Source organism: Camarhynchus parvulus, chromosome 2 (assembly GCF_901933205.1).
Source record: "Camarhynchus parvulus chromosome 2, STF_HiC, whole genome shotgun sequence".
Taxonomy (NCBI): Eukaryota; Metazoa; Chordata; class Aves; order Passeriformes; family Thraupidae; genus Camarhynchus; species Camarhynchus parvulus.
This window is the reverse complement of record NC_044572.1, coordinates 138,664,747-138,692,028: the sequence shown is the minus strand read 5'-3', so window position 1 is coordinate 138,692,028 and position 27,282 is coordinate 138,664,747. Positions and strand designations below refer to the sequence as shown.

The 27,282-nt window shown below is 38.4% G+C and overlaps 1 protein-coding gene across 6 annotated transcripts in view; it reads right to left on the bottom strand.

The window, feature by feature from the left end:
* Positions 1 to 27,282, bottom strand: part of COL14A1 (collagen type XIV alpha 1 chain) — a 114,985-nt gene that overhangs the window by 58,320 nt on the left and 29,383 nt on the right. For all 6 annotated transcript variants that reach the window (XR_004060529.1, XM_030943849.1, XM_030943852.1 and 3 more), the window contains 13 exons: positions 21,951 to 22,106; positions 21,143 to 21,262; positions 19,637 to 19,801; positions 19,079 to 19,240; positions 17,592 to 17,740; positions 16,534 to 16,663; positions 12,108 to 12,253; positions 10,657 to 10,786; positions 7,298 to 7,437; positions 5,548 to 5,674; positions 4,453 to 4,592; positions 1,358 to 1,490; positions 159 to 230 (listed from right to left, as the gene is read on the bottom strand). Coding sequence is in view for 5 of the 6 variants with exons in the window: in XM_030943849.1 (XP_030799709.1) it covers positions 159 to 230; positions 1,358 to 1,490; positions 4,453 to 4,592; positions 5,548 to 5,674; positions 7,298 to 7,437; positions 10,657 to 10,786; positions 12,108 to 12,253; positions 16,534 to 16,663; positions 17,592 to 17,740; positions 19,079 to 19,240; positions 19,637 to 19,801; positions 21,143 to 21,262; positions 21,951 to 22,106 (1,770 nt within the window). In the remaining variant the exon portion in view is untranslated. The remainder of the gene's footprint in view (positions 1 to 158; positions 231 to 1,357; positions 1,491 to 4,452; positions 4,593 to 5,547; positions 5,675 to 7,297; positions 7,438 to 10,656; positions 10,787 to 12,107; positions 12,254 to 16,533; positions 16,664 to 17,591; positions 17,741 to 19,078; positions 19,241 to 19,636; positions 19,802 to 21,142; positions 21,263 to 21,950; positions 22,107 to 27,282) is intronic.

The following is a 27,282-nucleotide window of genomic DNA, read 5'->3' as shown; positions in this document are numbered from 1 at the left end:
CAGAAGGGGGTGCAGAGCAGCACAGTGTGCACCTCTCAGCAGTGACCTGCCTTCCCTTCAGGAGCATCCTCAGCAGGATCCCAGCTCTGCCCCCAGCCCTAGGGGGGCCTCAGTGCTCTGCACTCCTCAATTGAACTGCTGGCATTTGCTCTGCTTACCTGCTGTGCTGGGCTCAGGGCTTGTGGCACTGGTGGTGGTCACAGGGCTGGGCACTGTGGTAGCACTTGCAGCTGAAAGACAGGACTCAGTCACTAACAGCTCAACAAAACATGGAAGTCACAGTATTCTTCTTGTATGTCTAACTGTGACAATGAAACTGTGTGCTCACACCTACAAGGATCCCACACTCTTCAGACATTTCAGAGACTACAAGGGAATTATTCATTTATAGGCACATAAATTTGCAGGATTAGCATTTAGATCTGCAGATAAGACACAACCATAAACTGTATAATCAAATAAGAATGCATATATTTTCACAAATTTCTGGCTGAACTATGCACAATTGACTTCCACTTTGACCATTTGTTAAGGATGTCAAATTAATTAAACTGAAAGTTTTTAAGGGTGTTTTACTTCTGTCCAAGTAAAAAACAGAAAGTACACTCAGCAACACTGGGATGTATCAGTATCATTTGGATGGGTGTAGGCTTCTTGTTTTAACAGAAGATTTAGAATTAATCCTGCAGTTAAATTACTAAAAACAAATAAATTTTAGAATTTACACCTAAGAAATAAAGTTGTTTACTTATTCAAGTAAATATTGATAAAAAGAGAGCAATCTTCCTGAAATACAGGCCACTGTTTTGATAATAAACTATAAAATAAGCTGGACATGATTATCAAGTTTTATCTTTGTTACTTTCATGTCAATGCCACAGGAGGCCTGTGTAAGCTTTTTGGACCAAGAGTGAATTCACCTCTAATGACTATAAATTACATCAATAAGAAAAGAGTATATTGAAAATGTCAAACATTTTAAATGAAATTCCTGTAAATTATTTACTTTAAAACAATTAACACACACCCTTTCCAAAATCTGATGTACAGGTTCTCATAAGGAACCTGTTTCAAAGCCTAAATATTAAAATGTAGGATGGAAGAATATCTACCCAGATCCAAAGGTTATTAATACCAGCTCAGAAAAGGAGCCAAACCATCATTTTCATTCAATGCCATCTATCACATAATATTAAATAGGAAAAGCAAAAACTAGTCGGGAAAGCCCTGGCGCTAAACCACCACATTCTTCAATATTATAGCTACCCAATATGAACCGTGTTTTATATATAAGGTAGATGCCTCAAATTTAAATCACTTAAACATTTTTTTAATTATGATCAAGAGTTTGTCTTACATGTAGCTCCAAGAATAGCAACAACTTCGCTTTCACTTTTGTCATCAAAAACTGCCAGCAGAGAAACTTCATATTCTGTGTCAGGCAACAGACCCTCTATAACATGACTGTCTGCATCTCCATTTATGACAACCTACACAGCAAGATTGAAGAATATCAGTTCAGCATCTGATCATTTTACAGTAATTGGCTGAAATGAAAGAATGAAAATAGATTTTCCTTTAAAATCAATGAAATCTACACTCAGATATGCCCCAAAATTTATTAATACCACAGAGTACACCTGGAACAAAACACTTAAGAATATTTAAAACATATTGTATTATGCTTCTACCAGCAGCTAAAGCTGACCAAATGCTTTTTTTTTAATCACTACAATTCAAAACATTTATCAATAAAAACATCATAGCAGGATAGATTAACTTCCATTCATATTTCTACTATTCAAACATTGTTATGACAAATGGATTCAGTATCTTCCCTGCCTTAAAAAAGTCTGTTTCAATAGCAGAACTGTTATCTCAGTTATGGTTCCACACTTCTGAATGGAAATTGAAAGAACATGTGCTTCAGACTTGAGGTTTAGGAGAGATGTGCTGATGATCAGCTTGCTGTATGGTGTGGAGTTTTAAATAGTAATTTTCCTCACTTCTAGCTGTGACAGCAGCAGATGATTGACGTGCAATGTAAACTGTAAGCAGGTTTCACTTCAGATTTTTGTGTGTTTCATTTATTTTATTGGAAGGGATCACCAGATGGGGAGGAGCAAAGGGACAATAAAACAGAAGGTACAGGAGCCTGAGCAGTAATTCTGGTGAAATGGGCTGGCCAGTTTTGGGAATTGTTTTCAGGTTACACAAACTACGATAAAACAACCTTTCTCTGGGTTAACAGTGACAAGTTTTTAAAGGTGGTCCCTGTACACTCAACATCAAAGTAGGACTTATAATGGAAATCAAACAATAGACATGTCCTGTGTAAAATCTGCCACCGAGCTTTGCAGAAACAGTGAATCACTCTTCCTCCTTTTAACTACCACAGGAGATTTCCTGAGTTGGTCCTGGGGAAAAAGGACCCATAACACAGTCGCAGACCTTCTGAACTCAAATACAAAAAGAAAACCAGAAAGAAATAAATTGGGGCCATGCCTTCTACTACTATCAAGTAATGAATCAGGCATCCCATGCTGCACACTTTCTGGCACAGATTTTCTTGGGAAAATTTCAGGAATAAGCTTTGAGTCAATCGAGCTGTATACTGAGTAGGTGCATGTAATGCCTTTCTTTTCAACTCCCCACTGCCTCTAGTTGAGTATCAAATCCTTATAAAATATTTATACATAATTACTCTCTCACAAGTAACTTTGGCATACTTTCTGAAGCATCACTCCCTTCACCCTCTCCTCCTAGCTACAAAAAACAACGTAAAGTGCTGAACTTTCAAGTGGGCAGGACAAATAGCAGTAACAAGCATACAAGTATAACAACATGCATTCTCTACTGTAAGCCAGAAATAAAAGATCCCCCTTAAATTTATTCTGGTTTTTGGTGCTAGCACCCAACTGCATGCTCCTCACCCTTCAGTGGAGTGGGATGAGAGGTGTGTGATTAACCACTGTCCCCTGACCCCTCTCAGCTAATTGGCAAGTTGGGTCTTGGGAGAAAGAAGGAGGGAGTGCATGTCCTTTGTCTGCATGACTGATCACTTAGCTGGGAAAGAAGCTTAAAGAGGCAACAGCCTGGAGGTATTGTGCTATCCTAGGCCTGACCCCATTAGAGAGGTCATGCAAGGAGAACAGAAAGCAGCTTGGGCATCTTTAATATTTCAGCATTCTAAAGTATTAGAGCCTCCAGCACTTCTTTTTGAATACAGTGAACAAGTAGAACCTTAGCAGTTCAAATAGTTCTTGATAATTTATTCTCACACTGGAAGAATACAGATACCTCAAATCTCACTTTAAAATGTGACTTGAGGGCTTTCGCTGGCGGCTACTCACTGGAACTGAAATAGAAACAAATGAGTTCATCTGCTGCAGAAGAAACTGCTGGTGAATGACCTGTGTACACTCAGTCATCTGCCAACTCCTTCTTTTCCCTGCTCACGCCTCTAATTTCTCTCTTTCTTGCATGACTACCTCTTACTAGGTGAAAGAGAGGAAAATGATCAGGTTAAGCTAAATTTACAGAAAAAATGACACATAACCTAAGCTATAATGACTGCTTTCTGCCCTAATGGATGACAAAATAATGCATGAAACCTTGGGCCAGGTGGGAAATGTCATTTTTCCCCCTGAGTTCTGTACCCAGATAAACAGTTTGCAGATGTGGCCTCCCCACACACTGCTGATGCCAAGAGCGAAAGATGTTTGAGAGTCACTACAGACTGAGAAGTACAAAAGAAACCAAAATAATGAGTTAGTAAATAAAGAAAAAGAGGAAATGAGACAGACAATGAAAATTTGAGAAAGGAGAGAAAATGTCTGTCTTTCTACTTTGAAAAACAAAATTAAAAAGGAAAAGCTAAAGGGATGAAAATAACTTAAAAATTTAGTCTGATGTACTATGGAAAAGGTGTACAAGAACTTAATGCAAAAAATAGAGCATGAGAGGGAAAAAAGAGGAAACAAAGAGGAATAGATGAGCAATCTAATAAATTAACTATGTGTACACTTTTCCCTTGGTAATTTTACCTAATAAGGCTTCAGAGGCAATTTTACTGTGGCCAGCACATTAGACAAACTTGGAGCTTATCTGAGGACATCACTACTCTGGCTCAGCTACCATCATCATCTTCACATCAAAGTGAAGAACATGAACCTCTAAAAACTGAAGTGGCCCCAAGCAACAATGCTAGTCCTAAGGCTGTTGGCACATTACAGATTAGATTGACTAGTCACAAAATACCTCTTCTTTCCCTACTTTCTCTTCAAAGCAAAACTGGAATATTGGTTTGATTTTTGTTTAGAGAGCTTTGCAGTGGGGCAGATTTTTCTGTTAGTCAATTTGCCATATTTAATTAGCAAACATTGCTGCATAGTTGTCCTCAGAATGGAATTCTCACTCCTTTTCACCCCCCAGGATGTCAAGGCAACTTACCTCCTCAGACTCCCCCCCATCCAAAGGAATCCATGCCAATCTGTAAAAAGCAATATCTGATGAGGTGGGCTTCCAGCTGACCCTGAAACTATCTGTGGATACTTCATCAATTTCCAAATGTTGGGGAGCTGGAACTCTTTCTGGAAAATATTACACACAAGAAAAGTGAGAGTGAATTATGCTCTGACACTTCCATAGATGGCAACATCAGGCACACACCATTCTGTTTGCAGTTTCTTAAAGGAGTATAACATTGGAGGTAGTTACCAAAGGCACTACAGAATTCTTTGCCCACTTATTTGTTCTTAGAGAAGTAGTTCTGTAGTTCAAGGAAGGGAATAGACTCTTCATTCTAACTGGACAGGTCTCCTTGTCCTCTCTCCACTGAAGGAGCTGCATGAAACCCCAAGTCCATCTCTTCTGCTCAAAGCTCTGTGCACAAGGCTCTTTTCTTGTACTCAAGTCCCAGTCTCTGCCCTTTCCAGACTCTGTGTACATTTCTATTTGCACTTTGCATGTGTCAGCATCTTGCTCCATACATGTATGTTCTCCCTTCCTCTTCCACCTCATCTTTCTCTTTCCTCTCCTTCATCCTTTTTTCCCATTGTTGTTGGAAAGCATTGATATGTGTCATCAGCCATTTGTTTAATGAAGAACTACAGCTACAGAAACTATAACTGTGTAAACAAAGAGCAGGAACTTTGAATGTCTTGTATATTCTCCTTTTGATGTAGTTCCTCTGTATGTATATAAAGCTCCACTGTCTAGTGCCTGGATAGTTGAGTGGTTAAATGTATGATTCAAAACTCATCACACTTCATCTGGAGGCACAAATGCCATCACACTGAATAATGCTTCAGAAAGCTGTGGAGATGTTTTCATGATGTCAAGAGATTACTCATGTGAGTAAAGAGGCAACTGGCCCCATAGCAAGGGAGCAAAGAAGCCAAGAGTAGCAATGAAAATAACAGAAAGCATCCCATATATTTGAGTTCACAGCCAGAGACCTTTGCTGTAACTAATCTTACTTTCCAGTAACATAAGAAAATATAAAATTTCTTCTTGGAAAGCCTTCAGAAGTTCAGCAATACTTACTTGTGGTAAAGCTGCCAGTAAGTGGTTCAGATTGTCCCTCATCATACTGGGAGAAAAGAGCAACAGTATACTCTGTAAGGGGTGCCAGACTTTTCAGAGTATGGGTTGAAACACGACCAACTTCCACCTAGAGAAAGCATAATTTTCAGTAGACATTGACCATAGAATACATTATTAGTGTGTGACATTCTTCTGGGTAATAATGATACAGAAGGAGAATGTCATGCAATTAGCAGAGAAATTCAGTGAAACTATGAACAAGTATAAACTCAGGTCCATCAAAGCCGACAAAACCAGTTATAATAGAAAAATTACAAAAAATTAGAATTTTGCATTCATGGCAAACCATGAAAAAGGAGAATTCAGCCTTGGTAAGCCCAGCTGCTCAGCTAAGATCAGCTCTGTATGTTCAGGAACCCAGAAAGGGAAGGAGCTTTTTGTGCTGCTAAACCTAACCTCTTATCATGGACAATCACTGCATAAAACCCTTATGTTTAACACTTGTCAAGAGACAGATGAGAGTTTTGTCTGGTCTCTCTCCAGGCTGCAGTTAAGTGACTCTGCCAGGGACATAAAACTCAAAGCTGTATAAACAGTTTATCAGTCCAACTATTGAGTGCCACATTAGCTCAGCACCACAGGGAAAATGCTACCAGTGCAGAGCAAACAAGAACATGCCACCTGTTCTTTGAACAAAGGAAAAGTGAACTGAACATTCACTCACATTACAAAGTACACTACAATGAGCCTGAGATGTTCAAATAACACTGTGACCAGTACAGTCAGACATATTATCTGTATTAAGGGTAATCAATGGGAAGAAGTCAAATGATTTCTAATTTAAATTTTAAGGAGCCTAGCAGAGAGAAAAGAAACAAAACATTGCATAGGTATACTCTCCTCTAAAGCTGAGAGCAGTTTCTTCAGGTTCAAAACAAATATTCCACTTTACACAGATGAAAAGCCAGATATGTCCCAGAAGTAACATAATTACAGATAACTACCATTAAAGACTTCTTTTTCTTGAGGGCTAAGTTCTCCATGACAACTTATTTCCTAAGGGACTGGACTGTTTTAATAATCAAACCCACTTTAATAATCAAACCCAATCATACCCATTTTTAAATGTGTATTTTTAAAAAATTATTAATATTTCAGTATGAATCATTCCAGCCCATTTTGCATTCTATCACAGAATTCATGCTGCTAAAAGGTATTATAAAGCACCCTTGGTAACAAGGCAGAAATAAATATTGCAAATTATTAAATATAAGAGTCTAAGTTAGAACATCGTGGTATTGCCTTAGCACTCTGTTCAAGCCAAACCCTGTTTCTAGAGAGTCTCAATATATAATTAAAGCAATAAATTTTGACAAAATGTGGCAAAGCCTTCAGATGGCCTTTTTGAATGAGCTTGAGTCCATGATATGTCCTCCATCAAAAGTCTTATTATCTGAACTGAATCAAGAATAAAAATTTCCATATACATTCAATCAAGATCCTGCTCCTAGCAAATCACTGTTTCCTTGTCTCCCTCAGTTTACGTGCCCCTGACTGCCCAGAGTACTCTCCTCCAGACATATGTACATCTAACATTAAGCAAACTCTTTACACCAAGTTTCAGAATTCTCTTGCAAACCTTTTTTTAGAGCTTGCATGGTAGCTTTTGTTTGTAAACATTATCCCTAATAATTACAGAAGTTTGGGAAGGTTTGAGACTGGTTAAGGGAAAAGTGTTGCTAAAATTTACCTCGTTGGTTTCTGTCCCGTCTGTTTTAACGTACATGATGCGATAGCCATTTACGTTTTTGGAAGCAGGATCCCATGATAGCTTAGCACTATTGTGTCCAACATCAGAAAATTTCAAGTTTGCTGGTGGACTTAGAGGCACTTGAAAAGAAAAGAGGTAAAACCATGAAAGTGATCCCAGGTTTCAGCTGTGAAATTTTTCATGTCTTAATAATAAATAGGATGTTTTCCATTCAAAATTTTATATCACTGGTATTCCTATTCAAAGGCCTACATCAATGGAGCTACAAAAGTACTTAAAGGCAGGTAAAAGGGCTTTGCTTTTTAATGAAACAGAACTTCCAGATTTCCTAAATGTATCTTAACTGATATTGAAAAATAAATAAGTTATGATGTTGTTCACTGCAGATATCACAGCAAGATCTAGCCTACAGAACACTTGCAATAGATTTGAGGCTGTATTTGTGAATTAATTTAAGCCAGCTAGTACTTCACCCTATACACATTTGGTTTTCATGTGTATCCCAGCAAAAGTACTTCATGACAGTAGAATTTGGGCAAAAAACCTTCTGAACCCTGAAACACCTTGATATAAGGGAAAGTTTTTCCAAAAAGCATAACCAGCTGAGAAGATCTCCAAAGATGCTACTTTTATGTCTGCCTACCCTTTCCGTTAGGAAACCTTAGCTGTTTCCCATCAACAATCCCAGTTAAAGTCTTACTTTTAGTCTATATACTCCTTGACTGTCACGAGCTGAAGGAAAATGAGGTCATGCAAGAGACAGTCTCAGATTACACCCACTTCTCCGTCACACCACAGAAAGAAATTTGTGCTGTCTGTTGCTCTCAGCAGCAGGTTCTGTATTAGTCCAACATCTGCTACTTTCCTCTGAATTATAAAACCTTTTTTCTATCCATCCTGCCTTCACACACACACTCCTCACCAGTCCACGTGGACAGATAAATATCAGCACTTCAGAAGCTGCTTCCCCCACACAATAGCACCTGGGAAAAAGCAAAGATTTTAAAGGCCTCATATATTCTGTGAGATCTCTAGCCAGGCCATTTATCAATGCAGAATCTGCAACCAGCTTAGGAACAGTGAAGTCAGCTTGGCTCTGAGAAGAGAGACGATGAGAACGCACTGAAACTGTAGTAGATGGGTTTGCCACACATTCTGGCATTCAGCGTATTCCTCTGAGTCTGGTCAAGGGAGGTTCACGTGCTGGCTTTCCTTTCCACTTTCTGTCAGTCATGAAATGCACTTCATTCCACCATCCAGGTCATACAACCTGTCAGTCTCAGCTCCTTCCTCTTGGAGCCAATCTCCTGACAGCATTGCTCTCAACCAGGCAGTCCTGGAGCCAGACCTACGTGATATTTACAGCGAGTTTTGGATGAATCCCGGCCCCAGAATGAAACTACACCCTAGAATAAACTCGCTGAGCATGTCTCTGTTTGGCATAGGGAAGGTTTTGCTACAGTAACCAAGATGATACAATGAGTAGAATATTATTTACTAAACACAGATTATTAGATAATACACCTAATACTACAGCAAATTTGGCAGGTCGCTCTTCAGGCAGATATATGCTGCAGGAAGAAAATACCAGGTAGCCTAGTCATTAATTACAAGCCAGAAATAATCACACTGAAAGAAAAAAAAAAGGGAAAAAAAAGGAAAAAAAAGAAAAAAAAAGGGGAGAAAAAGAGGCTTAAATCAGATTCTGGATGGGTAAGGCGTTACTGCTAAACACCAACAACGAACAATGTGGGACAGGCATGATTACCAGGAGCTTTCTGCCTCCTAGATTGCCTCACTGCTTGATTCATCTAAGCCTGCTAGCAGAGGGCTTATTTGAATAGTTGCATGACAGGATCCTTCTTTCAGTCCTATAAACCAGAGATAGCTGCATCGTGTCATCCTAAAAAGAAATGAAGGTTGCAGAGCAGTGAGGGTTTCTTTTTTAATCTGGTCTAGTAGCAGCAGTAGTGATGATGGGCTGACTAACACATGTTACAAGCTTCTGTGATCAGACAGTGGTCATGAAAGCTCAGCTTGTGCCAGTGTATCTGGAATTTGTATGTGATCTTCCATCCAATGTGTTAGCCAGCTTTAGAGCTCTACATTCTCCAAGATTCTCCATATGGTATGAAGTGAATAGAAGTTGGCACAGTCAAAAACTACATAAACTACTGTTTAGGAGAAATGAAAATCTGATGCTGGGTAGATATTGGCCAAAGGCCAGGGTGAGAGAGGGGGGGAGCTCCCACAGGCAGGGGGGAGCTGTGCAAGATGAGGAATGAGGCATAAAGAGACAGAGAAAGGTAGGGAGGGATAAGGAGCCAAAGATTAGATTCTCTTTGATGGGAATCTTCCACATTCATTTCAAGTTGACAAACATGCCCAAGTCGCAGTAGTTTGCTGTTGGAACTTGTCTGTCCACAACTGTCCTCCTAGAGGAGACCCAGCAAACACCATTCCTAGAGCTCCTTCCACTATTGCTTGCTGACCTTACAAGGAATTGCTCTGGGGTTTATTTTCCCTAGCATTCGCATGCCTGAACCTCTCTCACTTATTAAATGTAAGTCACTTTCACCCTGACTGGGTTGCTCATGCCAGGAGCACAAAACAAGAGGATTCACTCACTCCCCTGCTGGGAGCAATAGAGATGTCACTGAATGCAGTCCCAGAAATGTCCCAGAAGCAAAATTAATTATTTTCAATTCCTTTGTCTTCCAAAGGCTGGAGCTATTTAGAGAGCTGACATGCAGTCTGTGTAGTTTGCAGAGGACAGAATTTAGCTGGCAAAATTCTTGCAGCTTATTAAAAACACACCATCTATCATGAGTGCACAGGCACTTTCCAACCCTCCATCTACCAGATGTTAGGCAGCAGGGGTTGGACAGAAATCTTCTCTTTGCTTCTTTTCTGTCTGTACTACCACTGAGCCAGAGGAATGACTTTCTCCATATGAGCAGGCTCACACACACACACACCTGGTTTTCCAGCTAGAGGAGGCTACACAGAGCATGTTTCTGTTTTCACCACAATGGTCTATGTGGTGACGTTCATTCACCTTCAGCAAGTTCAGAAACTGTCAGGAATTTAACCAAGATCAATGGGGGCATCCATAGCACCACTACCAATGAGAGAGACAAGTTCACTATCCTGTTGCAAAAACAAGATGGTTTGTAGAAATCCTCATTCTCTGTAAACTGAGTATCGATAGTGAGAAACTTACATAAAGACCCTACCCAGCTGTTCAAATCAGATAATCAGATGTTTGCTCTAATATGTGCAAAGACCATTCTGAAATTTTGTTAACACTGAAATGAATATAGATTTGAGCTACTTACATGTAGTTTCTTGTCCTGTGAGGGGATCACTAGCTTCTTCTCCAAACATGGCATAAACTGTGACTGTATATTCTGTATTTGGCAATAGTCCATCCAGTTCAAGATCTGTTGAGGTATCCCCAATTTTTATCTAAAAACACCATGAATCAAAAAAGATACATTATTTCTGAATTAGTTTACAATGAGGAATAATACCAGGTAAACACTTGAAATTAGATATATGAACAAATATTCTACTGAGCATTTGTCTGACACTGCCTGCAGTGCTTTGCCCAAGGTTTTGGGATTTTGCACAATAATTAAAAGATTAAAACTTTCAAAAAGCCATAAACCAGCACACAGGTAAAATGACTTTAAAAGTGACTAATCACATTAGCAATGATAAAATATGCCTCTCCAGAATGAGCAGCTACTAAGGCCTTTTCCCATCTACCTTTTCTTATTCCCACTCCCATCTACACTTTGGTTAATCTTCAGTCACAAATCTGACAATCACATCACTCACTGGAGGAGTTGATTTCTATGCACACTGAGGCTCAGATTTGTTACTATTTGTATCATTTTCCTTTTCCACCTATTTGTGGAATAATATACTCACATTAACATGAACTGTACTTATTTCTTTGGAGTAAAGCTCAGTCCTCTTGAAGCAACCAGTTCCCAGGGAGGCCCCACTTTTAACAGAATTATGTGTTCAAAGGCACTGCCTTGGCAGTGAGCACAAGCCTGTGCTGGCTTTCAGCAACTTCATGCCCCCTTCACAATCTCACATGCCCCTGCATGCTTTATAGTGTTCTTGCTTGAACACTGATATTGTACATAACCTTTATTATACATATATAAACTTGAGTGTAGAAATTTTAAAATCCCAGACCAAAGTTCCATTGGTTTTGTATGTTAGTGACAGAACACTAGATTTTACCTTATCCCCCCTTCTTTTCCTTTGAAAGAATGTCTTCTAAAATCACTTTTGATGAAAGATGTTATCTTTACATTTAAAGATAAAGATTGAACAGAATGAAAAGAAAACCATGATGGTTTTGTTTCAGACCTACAAATTTTACTTAAAGGTCCTGATGAGGACTTTAATAAACTCGTATTTTTTCTGCTGACACACCTAGGAGATATCTTAGTTTTACTTGACTTTTTTCTTTGAGTGTTAGTTCTATATGATGATACAATATCACTCTATATAAAATTACAAAAGAGTCACTAAAACTCAGTTAAATTTGTTGCATTTTAATGACAATGACATAGAAATAACCAACTGGCACTTGCACTTTATTCAGAGCCTGTGACACATACAATACTTAATCAAATAATGGAAAAAAAACCCAAGTATTTGCTGATCATATTGGAGGTTAAAAAACATATACTAGTTTGTTCTTTAAAAACCGATTCTTTCATTTTTTTTATTTAACTGCTATTCAAATGAAAGCACGATACATCACCTCCTTCTCATCTGCTGCCAATCCTTCTGTGAGGGGCGCATAGAGGATCATGTACCCTGTGGCACCCAGGACCCCATTCCATCTCACCCTCATGCTGCTCTGGGACACATCGTACAGCTGCAGATCTGAGGCCATGGGCAAGGCAACTGCAGTGGAACAAGAGACAGGCACTTCAGTTCTCTCACCTGAACAACCAGCTATTCTTCAAACAGTTTGTTTTACCCCAGGAAACACACAGGAATATAGCTGTCTCCAGGCATGAAAGTGCTGTCTGTATCCTACAAATAAGATCTAATTGGTGCATGAAAGAACTCAGAACCAGAGAAACAACGAAATGCTAACTCAAACCAATTCCAGTGCCAGGGCAGATTTATGTCTCACAAAGCATTTCAGCACAATTGCTATTAGGAACCAGTAGCAGTTTTAAGGGGTGGCTCTTTCAGGGAGTAATTCCCAAACCAGAGTGTGGCTTTGACAGGCATGAGGTACAATAGCCTAGAAAAACCCTGGATGAGCACACTGCACAGATCAACATATTTTGGCTGTAAACTTCTGCCTGTTTAAGGCCTGGACTCTCCAAACTGGCACCAAGGCCTGTATCAGTGGGATTATGCAAATGTGGGTAAGGTCACCCATGGCAAATCACGGCAAATGCTACCCTGGTGAGGGAGAATAAATTGAGTGAAATTCAAACAATATTAGAAGATTTACTTGGGGATTTAAGACACTGATACCAGAACATAGCACCAAGCTGGGTTTCCAAATGTTTCTTTGCATTTCTGTAACTCTTTAGAGTAGCATTTTGCACTTTCGTGGTTGTCCTCACTTTATTCCTCTCACAGACTAACATCCCATGGCCTCTCCACTGCTGGTACACCACTGAAGAATCCCACCAAAATATTCAGGCATGAATATGGAGAAATATTCAGGCATGAATGCAGAGAGATATGAAGTAACTTTGACTTCTCCTTTGGAATTTATACATTGAGAATAGGCCCCAAAATCACTGGAATAGTCTGAAAGAACAGAAGGCAATTGCTAACTGATAGAAAACCTTTCCTATTAGAAATTCTGAAGAATCTGACATGCACACAAATATTCAGGAACAAATTCTAATTTCAGTCACAGAGCTTCTCTGGACTCCTCGTCAAAGCAAAAGCTGCACCCTGGCAAGTTGGTATCTCCAAGTACATCTCTTACATTATGTTCAATAAGCTCTAACAGAACCATGGCAGCCTCATCCTTTCTTGTTCATTGAGGCTGTTCACTCAGGTTGTCATTCATATCTGTAGTGGCAAAACTTCAACCCAAGCTTCTCTTGAGGTTTCCACTTCCAGGTTACCCCACCTACCCCTCCAAACCTTTTTCAACCTACCTCCATCCTACTTAAACACTTGTTCTTGTATTGATTGCTATTCCCATGAATTCTCACAATTTCTCTAATCACAGGGAGAAGCTACCCATGAACATTTTCAAATGTACTTCATTCTTCTTCTCAGAGCTCCACTCACACTTCTGTTACCCACAGCAACAAATTACATGTTGAGATATCCTGAAGCCACCTTGCACCACATTGTCTCATTCCCATTTAAACTGCCCCAGGGCCATAGAGTATTCATCACCTGTTCTTCCCCTTATTTTGATTCTAAAAAAGCTATAGGAAGAGTGTTCTCCAACTGTAACTTATGACTTGCGTTTTCACTCTCAACAGGAAGCGGTAGATACTCCAACAATACATATAAAACCTGACAAAGAGGTGACTGGAAATAAAATGTGGTGTTTTCTGGTGGAATTTTCAGCCAAAGTGCTCAGAATCTCAAATATAAATATTGAGTAGATAATGCTGGTTTGCATCTTGGACAGTTACCAGACTATCCTAATATTCAGGTAACATAGGAATAAATTAAACCAACTAAAATCTGCTGGAATAAACTAAACCAGCTGGAATAGACTAAAACCAGGTAAAAACATATTTTTAGCAAATTAATATGTGAATGAATTTCATATTTATTTCATTTTAAAAGTGATTATGAAATCACAAAACTTTCTACTTATCCCTACCTTATCCCCCATCTTCTGTTTAGATTTCACATACCTGTAAACTATTTTCAATGTTCTAGATAAACAAATGCAATGGTGCCTCTCTTAATCAGTCAGTATCTCTCACACAGGCAGGAATGTAAACTACAATCTTCCATAATTTTCCATTAGAATAGTAAAAAAAAATCACTTTAAAATTGCAGGTATTTTTAGCATGTGGAGTGATTAACACTTGCACATGTCAGACTATTACTTCCAACACACTATCAAAGACAGCTGTATAAAATACTTGATGCTGCAGGACCCTGGGGTGTGATCTGATCAAATCTCTGAAAGCCAGCAGGGCTGGGCTCTGTCAGAACTTGACTGGATGACTTCAAAGGAATACCAGGTGCAATACAGAACAATCCTGTTGGCTCAGTATGTGACTGCTCTGTAAGCTTCAATAAATTAAACAGGTCCTAACACTGCCTCGTGGGGTATGACATGGCAGGAGATGACATTCTGGGGGACTGAGACTAAAAGAAAATTCTAAAATAATCTTATATGATTCTATTTTGTTTTCAGATTGAGAAGATTAGCAGTGACACAGAATCAAAGAACCACCGAGGATGAAAGGCATCTCTTGAGGTCATCTGGTCTAATTAACTTCCCTGTTCAGTCCAGTTCAGATAAAGCAGGTTGCTTAGAACCTTGTCCAGTTGGGCTTGAAATATGTCCAGAGATACAGACTTCACAACCTCTCTGGACAACTTATCCAGTGTTTGACCACCATTACAATAAAACTGTCTCCTCTTCTGTTCAAATTTAATTTCATGGGCTTTTAATTTGTGTCTGTTGGCTTTTGTCCTGCTAAAAAGCACCACTGAGAAAAGTCTAGCTCACTCCTCTTCTGCACTTCCTCACATCAGGGATTTGACACATTGACAAGATCACCTGAGCCTTCTCTTCTCCAGGCTGAGCAGTCCAGCTGTCTCAGACTCTTAGGAAAGATGTGCCAAGCCCTTAATCATCTTTACAGCCCTTCACTGAAGTCACTACAGTCAGTTCACATCTCTCTTGTGTTGGGAGAGCCCAGCATAAGACCAGGCACCCAGGTGTGGCCTCATCAGTGTTGAGCAGAAGGCAAGAATCATCAGCTCCCTAAATCTGCTGGCAATCATTTTCTAATGCAATCCAGGAGGCTCTTGGCCTTCTTTGTGACAAGGGTGCTCTGCTGGTTCACAGTCAGTTTGTTGTTTACCAGGATCCCCAGGTCCTTTTCTGCAGAGCTCCCTTCCAGCTGGGCACCCCTCAGTGTGTAGTGACACATGGGGCTGGCACTCACAAGGGTCAGGACTTTGCACTTCCCTTTTTTGAAATGCATAAGGTTAAACTTGTTTTCTTCTTCACATTGCTTGGCAGATTCAGCTCCAGATTGGTCTTGGCTTTTCTAAACTTATCCCTGCAAGATTAGACAGCAGCTTTATACTTCTCCTGGGTCATTTGCCTCTTCTTATACATTTCTTTTTGATGTCTGACTTCTGTTAGAAGCTTTTTGATTATCCATGCAAGCCTTCAGCCAGCTGGTTACCAACTGGCCAGTAGGGACCTTTCCTGAGCTTGTAGGATGTGATCTCCTCCTCCACCATCAGCTCTTCCTCGTTTCTATGTATGAGCTGCAGCAGAGCACTGGCTCCTTGATCACTTGGGTCACGAAGGTGGTAAAGCACTATAGAAATCCTATAGTTTTCTGGAGCCCTGCTGCTCTGTTCTTTCAGGAGATATCAGCTATTGATACACCACATATGGACTTGTCTCCTAGTCTGAACTATAAAGTTACTATTTACTTCCATTCCTAATATTTTCATATTTACTAAAAAACACCTGCACTTTGTAGACAAATGCTTTAAACTGTAAATGTATTAAGTCTTACAATATCCCAAGGCATCATTTTATGGACAGAAAATAATTAAACCACTGAGAAAGAAACTTACAGAGTTACCTTGCAATCTTTGGCACTGGTGGGAATCACATGCAGGTATTCCAGGTGCCACCTAAATCTTCACTCATCAGATCATCTCCAGCTACAAATCTAGTTTGTAAAACTTGGCTCCACACCCAAAACACAGGAATGTTCTAATTTAGGGTTCAATACAACCGACTTCAAAGTTCAGCCCAGAGATAAAACCTTTCTTAGTGTTTAAATATCCACAGAGCATTCAGACTTAGGAGCTTAGCCCAGAATCATTAAAACAAAATTTAATTTAAGGCAAATGCACTAAAATAAGGTAAATTGAAAAAGACTGCCTTCTGTGTTTATTACTCACAAAGACTAACGCCTGCACAGTCTGACTAATCAAATCTGACTAGTCAAATCTGCACCAAGCACTCTAAGGATACGCACGTGTGGTTTCCGTTCCACGGAGGCCCTCACTGGCAGCATTGGAGTAGATAGCAAATACAGCTATCTGGTACTCAGTTAAAGACATCAGGTTTTTCAGAACTGCTGTTGATTCACTTCCATCTACCACAACCTGTTTAAAAGAAAATTTAACTATATATGCATAAAGTAAACAAACTATATTATCATAAAATTAATCAATTCCTCTTTCAGGCAATTTTTACACTGTATTAAAGTTCAGTTCATGTTGCTTTTAAATACAGTAAAGTGTCTGAAAAGAACAGCAACCATATACATAGCCAAAATGTTTACCTGATATAAACAGCCATTCAGAACAAAGAAAGAGCTTAGCTGAATAAAATGTATAGGATACAGTTCAAGGATGCATACATGGCACTTTTTGATATAATATCATCATAAATATTCCCTTAGTACACACACAAAGAGTACTTCAAAATTCCATCAAGACATATCCCTCCTAAGCTAGTTTCTAGTGCAAGAGGAAACAAAATATGACCTTAGTTAAATTCTTTTGCTCTTCTACATTTCCATTCAATTTGATAAGTTGTCAGCCTGAGACAAAAGCTTGTTCCACTGCAATTTTTCCATCTCCAAAATGTTGAAGTCCCATCCAAACAATTCCCTCCAAATTTTCAATGACCAATTGTAGATGTCCCAAAATACACAATCTTCCTTTTATGAATATCTTTTTCTTAGAACTTACCATCACCTCCTATCTGTTCTGTTCTTGTAAAAAGAGTGGGGCAGGGAGTGTCACTAGAATTGTTTCAAGTAACCATATGTAGTAAGGAAAAATGCAGTCACTTCACCTCACCCCCTGAAAGTAATTATTAATATAGCATTTAATTTACTTTAAACTGTATGACAGACATGTAGCCAGGCTAGTATCTAACCTTTGTCACCATCTACTGTGACCAACCTCCTTTCTGGAGCCCTTAGGGGGAATTTCAGGGTGCATTTAAAAGAGAGCCACAGATTTCCTGTCAGGTTAGTTGCTCCTCCTGCATTAAAAATTCCTGGGCATCTCTTGCTCCTATTACCTCTTCTGGCTGTCCTCCTCGAGTGGGGTAGTACACCACCCTGTACTTTTCCACTTTGCCTGGTGCATGGGCCCAGCTGACCCGGAAGCCTCTCGCTGTTACCTCCGATGTGACCAAATCCGAGGGAGTCCCAAGAGAAGCAATTGCTCCTAAGTTGGAGACAACACAAATTTTTATTCCCTTCTGCATAATAATTGCTTGGTTTGTTGTATTTGCTGAAGCTCCAAATATTGTTCCTCCTCAGAAAGTCAAATAATTGGCTACTGCACACTTATTTAGGTTATTTTCAATGGAAACAAAGAAGTAATAATGAGTACTGTACAAGGAGTTTCTCTGGGACTAAACCTCCCTGGTCTTTCATAAACTTTTATATGAAAAAGACAAAAATACAACACTAAGCCTTCCTGACCTTCTTCCCATCACTATTTCCAGACCATTCTGCTGGGGTTTTTTTCAGGTTGCTTTCCTCTCAGTCATGAAAAACATACAAGTACATATACAGCTGTGATCTCCTGTGCTCCTCAGCAGGTTGGAAACTGATACTGCCTGTCAGCCTGCTGAAGAGACACAGTGAACAGCGATCTTCTCTGGCAATCATTCTTTTCCACAAAGATGTCTCATCTATCCATGGTTTTTCCATTTTCTTCTGCTCAAGAGAGCCTTTCTTATTGATATATATTACATATATCTATATATTATATTGAATATATATATTATATTCAATGTATATATATATATTATATTCCATATATCCACATATATTAGGAGAGAGAGAGAGAATAACTCAGCATTTTTGTGCTATTAAGGAATCACAAACCAATAAATAGAAACAAAATCCACTGAAATCTTTCAGAAAGAAAGGCCTCAGGTAGAACTGTATTTCTGGCAAATTGCAACAATTTTTCATAGCCATTTATTTTCTTCAGAAAAGACAAAATTTTAGTCAGAGGAGGCTTTTTCAGATAAGAACAATTTTCTTTGCTGCTATCTTTTCTTGTGAACCAAAATATATTTTTTGTGTATTAAATTAGAAAGAGAAAAAAAAAACATCAAGAGGAGGGACAAAGTAATCTAAATAGTTGAAACTCCTGAGTACTTATGAGATAGTAAAAACATTGAGTTAGGAGATGGAAAGCACAGCACGAACATAACAATTCCATGTGCAGCTGTTAAATTAATTCATCCCCAAAACTCTGTATTACAAAAAGATTTCCTTACTCTCCACTTGGAAATACTTACAGTAGAATGAATGTACTTTTTTTTGTACTACCAAATACCATAATATTTACCTCTACTAAAAACAGAGAGCAAAAGATCAAAGATATCTAAGCAAGAATAAAACATAGCTAGGAAGATAACTTCCCTGACAGTGGAAGCAAAAGAATATATAGCGTGAGTCTAGTGCCAAAAGCCAGCTTAGAACTGCAGGTATTTGATTTGCAGCTCTAAGTTCATCATAAGTTACATTAAATTTTGTTTCTGTTTACCTTTGATTTCCTTTTCCTGCTCCTCTACTCGTGAGCACACTGTTCTGGTAAGACCTTCCACAATGGTGTGCATGAAGTTAAAGTCAGCCACATTGTAGACATGTGTGCTGTCAGGCTCAGAGGCAATCTCTTTGAGTTCATTGATATCTGCATTCTTTACACCTTTTATTGGAAAGGAAAATAAATAAAATATTTGCAAGGAAAAAGAAAAAATCTTGTATACACAAAGATTGATAAAAAAACTAATAATATAAAATTCTGTTTTAATGACCAACTACAAGTTACTCTGTTTTTAAGATGTCAATGCAAGATGTTAATTTCTGCCAGTGTAAGTGGCATCTTTTCAGCTGTCTCATGAAAATGTAGCACCCATGTATACTGCTAAATTCCAGTTATAACAGCAATGTTATAAGCAATTCTTATAAAATATACAAATTAATGATGATATGATTAATGATGAATAAGGCAGAAAAGAACACTTCCTTAGTACAGCCAGCAACAGATACAAACACACCAGAGTGCAATGGGACATGTACATGGATATGGCAGAATACACACCAATAGCAAACAGCTCAATGCCAGCATCTCGTAGGTTTTTAGCAGGAGGGATAACATCATCTTGGGACTTCCCATCCGTAATCAGTATCCCAATTTTAGATACCCCAGGTCTTGCACCTGCTTCAGGCTTAAAGCTGTTTTCCAAAATGTAAGTTAAGGCGAGACCTAAAAAAGAAAACATTTTTAAAGTCTTTTACAGATGAAACATCCATTAGCTTTGCCAATATCACAGTGTTTGTTTTTCTACTCAATGTAAAAATTCTGATGAAGAATAAGCATAAAAGAAGAATTTATTTACTGAAAAATTAAATTCCAACAGCAGCCTAAACCACAGAGAAGCTGAAATTTATTTTTAGCAGCCTTTTGATCAATCAATATATTTTAAACTAGCTATGAAAACTTGAATTGATATTTCTGTAAATACATCATATTTTTTTCTTACTCTACCAAGTTCTACCAACTTAGAACAGGAAGTTCCCTCTCCCTATATTGCTTATATGAAAGCACATGCTCTGGATAGCTTAGTAAATCCTCATGCTACATATAATCTTACTTTTGTTTGTTTTTTTATTTTTTTCCAAGTTACAAGCTGGAAAAAAAGCTTTGTTTTCTCTTAGGGAAAATCTGATTTTAATAAATGTTAATTATTTAAAAGGAAAGAAGAACAACAGCTCCAGGACAAACCTACACATCACCATGAGATCTTATCTGAAAACTCTTCTAAATCTTGCACAGCTAAAGTTTCTAACTAATTTTCATCTAACATCCATATAAAATAATCATGATCATTTACTACTTCCTACCACCCAGGAATCTCACTCCTAGAATCATACTAGAGTTTTCTGTCCTTTGTCCCACTGTAATCACTCCTTCTACCAAAATAAAGACTGTTGCTTATTGTTTCTTCTGCTCCTTACCCGCCAGGGGGAAAAAAAATCAACAATTTACTTGAAGCCATGTCTGGGTCTTTGGGTATAACATTCCAACATTACTAACTGCTGCCTTGATGACACTGGAATTGTATTCAGAGACTGTACTTTTCCCAGATTGTCAGGCAGCTCCCCTTTATCCATCACTAAGTGTCTCTGAGGCTACAGTGCTTTAACTGCTAAAATGTCAATGGAAACCTAAAAGCCCTGGGTGGCCATTTGTAAAGTTAGTATTACCAGTTGTCAAATATTGAAACAACATTCTTTCCTTCTCCAAAATAAAGCCCTGTGCATGAACATTATAAATGGATTTTGCATTTTCTTCTCAGCAGGTAAAAGATTTTACTTCCAGCACAGAGACTTAGGTAACTTTGTGTTATGAGACCCTGTCCTGACTCCCAGTGAAGCCAATGGACAAGTGCTTCAGAAAAGGCTTAAATGACACTGGATAAAGCCCTTGGCAAGCTGCAAAACCCCTTCATCCTTTTTACCCTTCATAATAATCACTGACCCTTCTTAGGCTGTACAGCAGAATGTGTTTTTTGATAAAAGGCAAAAGCCAAAGCATCCACAGTACCTGTCAATGTATTCCCTCCCTTATAGGGCAGGTTACGGACTGCATCCAGAACAGCCTCCTTTGTGCCATAGGCGTTCAAGTGCCACTCAATTCGGGGATCCCCACTGTACTGTGCGAGACCTAAAGAACCAGAAAGGAAGGTAATCCATCGGAAGATAAAACAGGTTTTTTCAAGTGCATAGACTTTATGTACCTGGTTTCCAGTACCTTACCAATTAGCTTAGTGCAATGAGCTTTGCTACCATACTAGAAAAACTGCATTGGTTGACAGCAAAAAGTAGCATGAAGTTGTTCTAGGTGACAACTCCACAATTAACTTTCAAGGCCTTTTACTCAAGCGCTAATTAAATGAAAAGCAAAGAAATACAAAACTTTTTCAGAGTTACTAACATTGCAAAAATTCTTTAGAAGAACAATTTTACTTAATGTACTTTTGAATGGTAGCAGATCAGAAATATACCTTTCAGCCAGTTTAAAGCACAGGAAAAGTCATCCATTGGCACATTCTGCCTGCAAAAATTAAACTGCAAGTGTTTGAGGCTAAAGCTGATGGAAGTCAATAAAACTGTTTCCACTGTTTTCATTTTTCACTAACATTGCATTAGAGTTAACTAAGTTGAGGATCACAGTAAACTGTGAAGAATTAAGACTACAAATATTCCAGCAGCATTACTCTGATGATAGAAGTGCTAGAGCTAGATGAGGATGAATCTTGTAAAAAAGAGTAGCATTACACTGTTAACTATTCTGAAATGATAACATTTTTACACTGCTGGAGAAATATTATGAAAAAAGTATGGCACCTTACCTACTCTTGTTTTCTCAGATCCCACATTGAAAGCAGAAACCAGGTTTTCCAGGAACAGTCGAACAAGCCTGAAATTGAATCTGCCAATACTCCAAGAACCATCTACTAGTATCACAATATCTGCTATTGCTGGAGTTTTACAGGTAAACAGGCTTCCTGTAAATCATTAAAATTAAATCAATATTATTATTTCAACAATAAATTTGTAATCCAATAAATATATGCTTCCTTCTCCCACTAAGCTTGATAATTAAAGCTTTCTTCCATAGAAAAAAGCAAAATGACTAAACGTGTCTGTTCTAACTTCAGTTATAGGATAGTCTGGCCATTATCTACTTCAGTTCTTTCACTAAAATGTTAAAAATTACTTTTGGGAGGCCTATGAAAAGAAACTCTCCGTCTAGAAATACTTGAGAAAGAACTAACTGCCATATAGCACAACCAAACAAAGAGTTGGTTTTCATGGCCAAAGCACGTACACAATTTCAGTCCCCATACACAGTGCATGACACATAGCCTTAGGCACAGACAGTGCAGAGAGAGCTACCTAGAGATGCAGGCATATGAAACAATTATCAAGGCCCTTTTCACAGGCAGTAGAGAAAACCAGGTGTTTCTATACATCTCAAAAGCCCTATAGAAAACCACTAGGCACCACTGTAGACTTGTAAATCCAGAAGTGAATCTCACTCCTGCTCCTGGGAGTTGAGCAAAACTGAAGGCCAATTGAATATGCTGTATTAAACCTAAGTAGGAGGCACTTAATACAGCAGAGGTAAAATGCAAAGACCTCAGATTCAAATTCACAGTCTCTATGAGAACAGGCATGAGAATGAAGCTTTAGTCTTACAGATATACAGAAAAATGCAAGAGCATAAAAAAAAAAAACAAGCTAAACAACAGAAAAGATCTTATCAGAATTAGCAGAAGTACACATTAATGGTGTCTAAGGCTTAACTAACCAGTGGGAAAATCAAAGAAAGAGCAGTAGAGATTAGACACAAATTGCACTATGTGCCAACTAAGAAGCCTAAACAGAAGTGCCACATTCAGTTTCAAAAAATGCCAAGAAGAGAAGAAAGGGAATGGAAAAGATTTTCAGAAACTCAGACAGAATTGCCATATTCCAGAGAAGTGGATGTGTGTCTGTAAAATTAAGGTGGCTGAAACAGTGGACTCATATTGTAGGGAGGGAAACAAAGGAATGGTGCTACACAGGTATAAGAAATGAGAGCTAATGTTTGAAGTACAAAAATACAAACTCTACACCAGATTGGCTGAAGAAATAGAATAAGAAGGGAAGTAGGAAAGACAAACTAAAGCAGGTTTAGTAGAATAGATATGATGCATCACAAACCATTTAGGGATGAAAATCATGACCCTCAATACAGTAAAAAACAAACATAGATTAGTGAATTAAGCTCCAGCCCAGCTTTTATCATTTTTGTCAGGATCCACTGTATAAGTTAGTTCACAAAGAATACTAACAGTTCAACATGGTGCTAACAGGAATTACCAAGTACACTGCCAGAAATAAACTGATTTGAGCAGAGATGTTCAGCAAATAAAAGAAGTAAGTCAGTGAGAAATTATCTAAAAGGTGTTTGCATTAGCTCCCAAGAAATTCTCCCAATACACAGAGAAAATAAAACACATGGTTAGCAACTTTAAACTTTCACAACATATTATTAATGGCAATCTTTTCATTAAATACAAAACTATAGTCTCACAGGCAAAACCAATCTGATGTGCAGAAGGAGTTCCCTTGGTAATAATTAAGGGTTATATTCATACTGTAGTGTAAATCCACTGAGCATTAAACTCAATCCATAAAGTTACAGTTAATGTCTTAAACGTGTACTACAAATATTTTTAGAAGAACAGGGAACATTTCCTACGTGCAGCTAGCAGTGCAAAATAAGTTCTAAACACATGACAAAAATTCCACTTACAACGATGCCAAAGCAAATATTTTATTTTAGCTTTTACAGTACAAGACAACAATATTTGAATTGGCAACACATTTTAATGTATTGACACTGGGGGACATTTAGTAAGCATCAGAAAAATGATCTTACATTGGAACATAATTCCAAAATCTTTATGTCACTGAAGTCAATAGAAAAACTTCCCTTGATTTCAGTGGGACTGGAATCTGTTTTGTGATTTAATAGGAATCTACTACTCATGGCAAAATTAATGTTTTAAATATCTTTGGCAAATAAACTTCCTGTTCATCAGTCTGCATTGCTTGCAGTATTTGTCTTCCATTAACAATTGTGCCATTCTCACAATAGCCATGACTAGCATTGCAAGCTTCAATAGAGCTACTGGCAAAGTAAAATGCTACTCAACACCAGTAAGAATGAAAGCACAGGACTCCTGATTCACATCCAAACAGCTGTACAATAGCACAGATGTACCTTTCAGTGCTATCCCAGAAGTTTAATCATACAGCCCAATGAGGATAACAGGATTTGTGTGGTTGTATTTTCCTTCTCTACTTCTAAAATCTTGTGCTGAGTATGAAACCCAGTTACTACCTTTGGTAATATTTCATATAATTTCATATCAACAAGTTTTGCCTATAAGGCTTCTTTAATCTTGTAGTGATGGCTTTGTAGTGAAGGATTTTATCAGTTTTAGTAAATCCATGCAGTGAAGAAAAATTCAAAGAATAAAGAAAACAATAACGACATTCCTTTCAATGTTTTATTTCCACATCATCAGATCAATGTAAATAGTATAATCCAATTATTTTTTTGTTAAAGACACTTGTGAGGTTTGATCCAAGATTGTACTGCAAGGTCACAGTGGGAAAATTTGTTTCATTCTTCGTAGGTAGGAGATACTTGTTGAATCTTTTCTGCATAAAACATTTAGGTTTTGTTACTTCTGTACACCCACTATTTTGCTTATGCTTTCTCCTTGTTGTACTTAATAGAATTGTAGAAAGTTCCCTAAAACGGAATAAACAACAGTGAGATATTAAACAGAATAATGCGGTGATAGAATCTTTAAAACCTGACAGGAACACAAACACCATGACATCCTAGTTAATAAATTTAGTCTAAAAGACACAGTGTGTAGCAAATAATTTCTGCACCCCACTGTGCTTAGCCAGTTTCTATTGCCAGTTCTTGCAAATGTCTTTTTCAATAATCTTTCCATACAGTCATATATGGTCATGAATTCCTGTAGGGTTTGAGGGTAATTTTGAGCATTTCAAGTATATACACAATTTTAATTGGCAATTTTCCCAACAACCTTTCTTAAAGGAGGATGACAGCATATCACTCCATAGAATAAAGCTCTCAACACTCAGTGTTTTAGTCTACTACAAGGTTCAATAGTGTGATTAGGTTCAATAGTGTGCTTATTTTCCTTTTATTCAGTCATCAAGAAAAGAGCAGTGAGAGAGAAGGCCCCACTTTCCTCTGAAGTATACAATACTCACCACTTTCAAAAGTAGGACAGTAGGGAAGAGACCAGTTACCAAATTTTATATCACATTTCCTAACATCATATAGAAACCATAATTCTGATTCGAGTGCTGCATCCCACAACAAACAATAACAGAGCCTGTGATCTTTAGGTAAGCAAAAATAACAAAATTGCACAAATTTTGAAGTCAGAATAACAACCTGTATATTTTGCACCAGCAACTGTCCTCAGTTTCTTCGCTTACAATTGGAGGAGAACTTTTATGGGGGAGAAAGTAAAATATTAATGCACAATCTTCCTAGCACTACTTGGCAGAAGGAACTTGCCACTCTGCCAGAAAGCTGAGGAAAGACTCTGCCTGCTCATTTCTGCTTTTCACAGAAGAAGGCACAGACTCAAAATTTCACCTTCAAAGGCACCAACATAGAGCAAAGGGCTACCAGCAATGTTGTAGGGTGAGGTATTTGCCCAAAACCTGCTTCAGTACCACCAAAAATCAAATCACCATGAAGAATTTTATTTCCTTGGTTTCAGGGAAATTTTTCAAAGAGCCAGCATTGAAAGAGCTTTGCATCTGCCAGATGAAGTTTCCTGAATTTGATTCCTTAAGCCCCTAGACACCGAAGGTGATTTGCTGGCACTTCCAATATGCAAGTATTACACCACTCTCAAAACCATGCCAAAACTGTCTGAGAGTGAAGCCAGTGATGGCAATGCTGAAAGAAAGATCCAGACAGAGTTTTCTGGGATAGATTGAAGCCTGCAAAACAGGACCCTTGAGTCACCCCACTGAAGGGAATGGAGTGTAGAGAGAGACCTGAGAGAAGCTCTGACAGTGTGGGGGCTGCACAGAGCACAGCAGGCTTGACAAGCTCCTGGAAACACTGACCACCTCTCCAGGGCTGCATTCCCTACCTGCGGCTATTCTTCCACACATGTGCTGTGAGAAAGTGAGCACTGGTAAAAACAGAAGCTCAACCAAAAAAACCTGCAAGCCTTACTCACACAGAAATACAAAACTAAAATTTTTAATCTAGAGAAGCATATTTAGACTCCTGGAGTTAATACTACTGCTCTTTGAAAGTTCCTTGAAAGGCAAAGGGAGAAGCTGCAAATACAGGCACTGTCACATGGGAGGACTCAAGGCTTTAGACAAACCAGTTCAATTTGCGTGCAGTTATGATATGTTTTACAGAAACACATTTGATATTTTGCCTCCCCTTGGTATGAAACTCTGTTCTCATTTTCAAGAGCCAAAACACACACTTCTCCTGCTAGAAGTTAATACTATAATTCTTTCTGAGTCTGCAATATGTTGTTTCCTTTCTTACTCCCTGTCACAGTGGAAAGTCAAATAATATATGTGGAAGGAGAGGAAGAAAGTTCAAGTAGAGGTGAATAATAATAATACAGTATGAATAGAAGACTCGTTCATGGGATAACAAAGCACAAAAGGCAGGAAGCTTGATGCCAGCAGTGAGTGAAAAATACCTTGTGAATAAAGCATGAATGACAGAGAACAGCCAGTCCTCCACAGCAACTGACAGCACCACGCTGAGCAGAAGCACCACTGAGGACAAGAGCAGCGTAAATCTACATTAGCAAAATGTCACATCTTTTATTAAAAAGGGTTAAAAAAATTAAGGGACGTGAGGCAGTGTCCAGCTCCAAAATTCAGCAACTCACTAGTCCACACTTCTGACACTGATATTATTGTTCTGTGCTGGTGATATCATCCTTACACTTGGACCTCAGTTTAACACATCCCATATGTCAGGCCTATGGACCAGACAAATGCATATAACACAACTGCTGCTCTTTAAACTAGATCCAACCACAGCTTGAATTTGAAGAACCCAAATGTTGGAACATTAGGTTTAACGAGCAG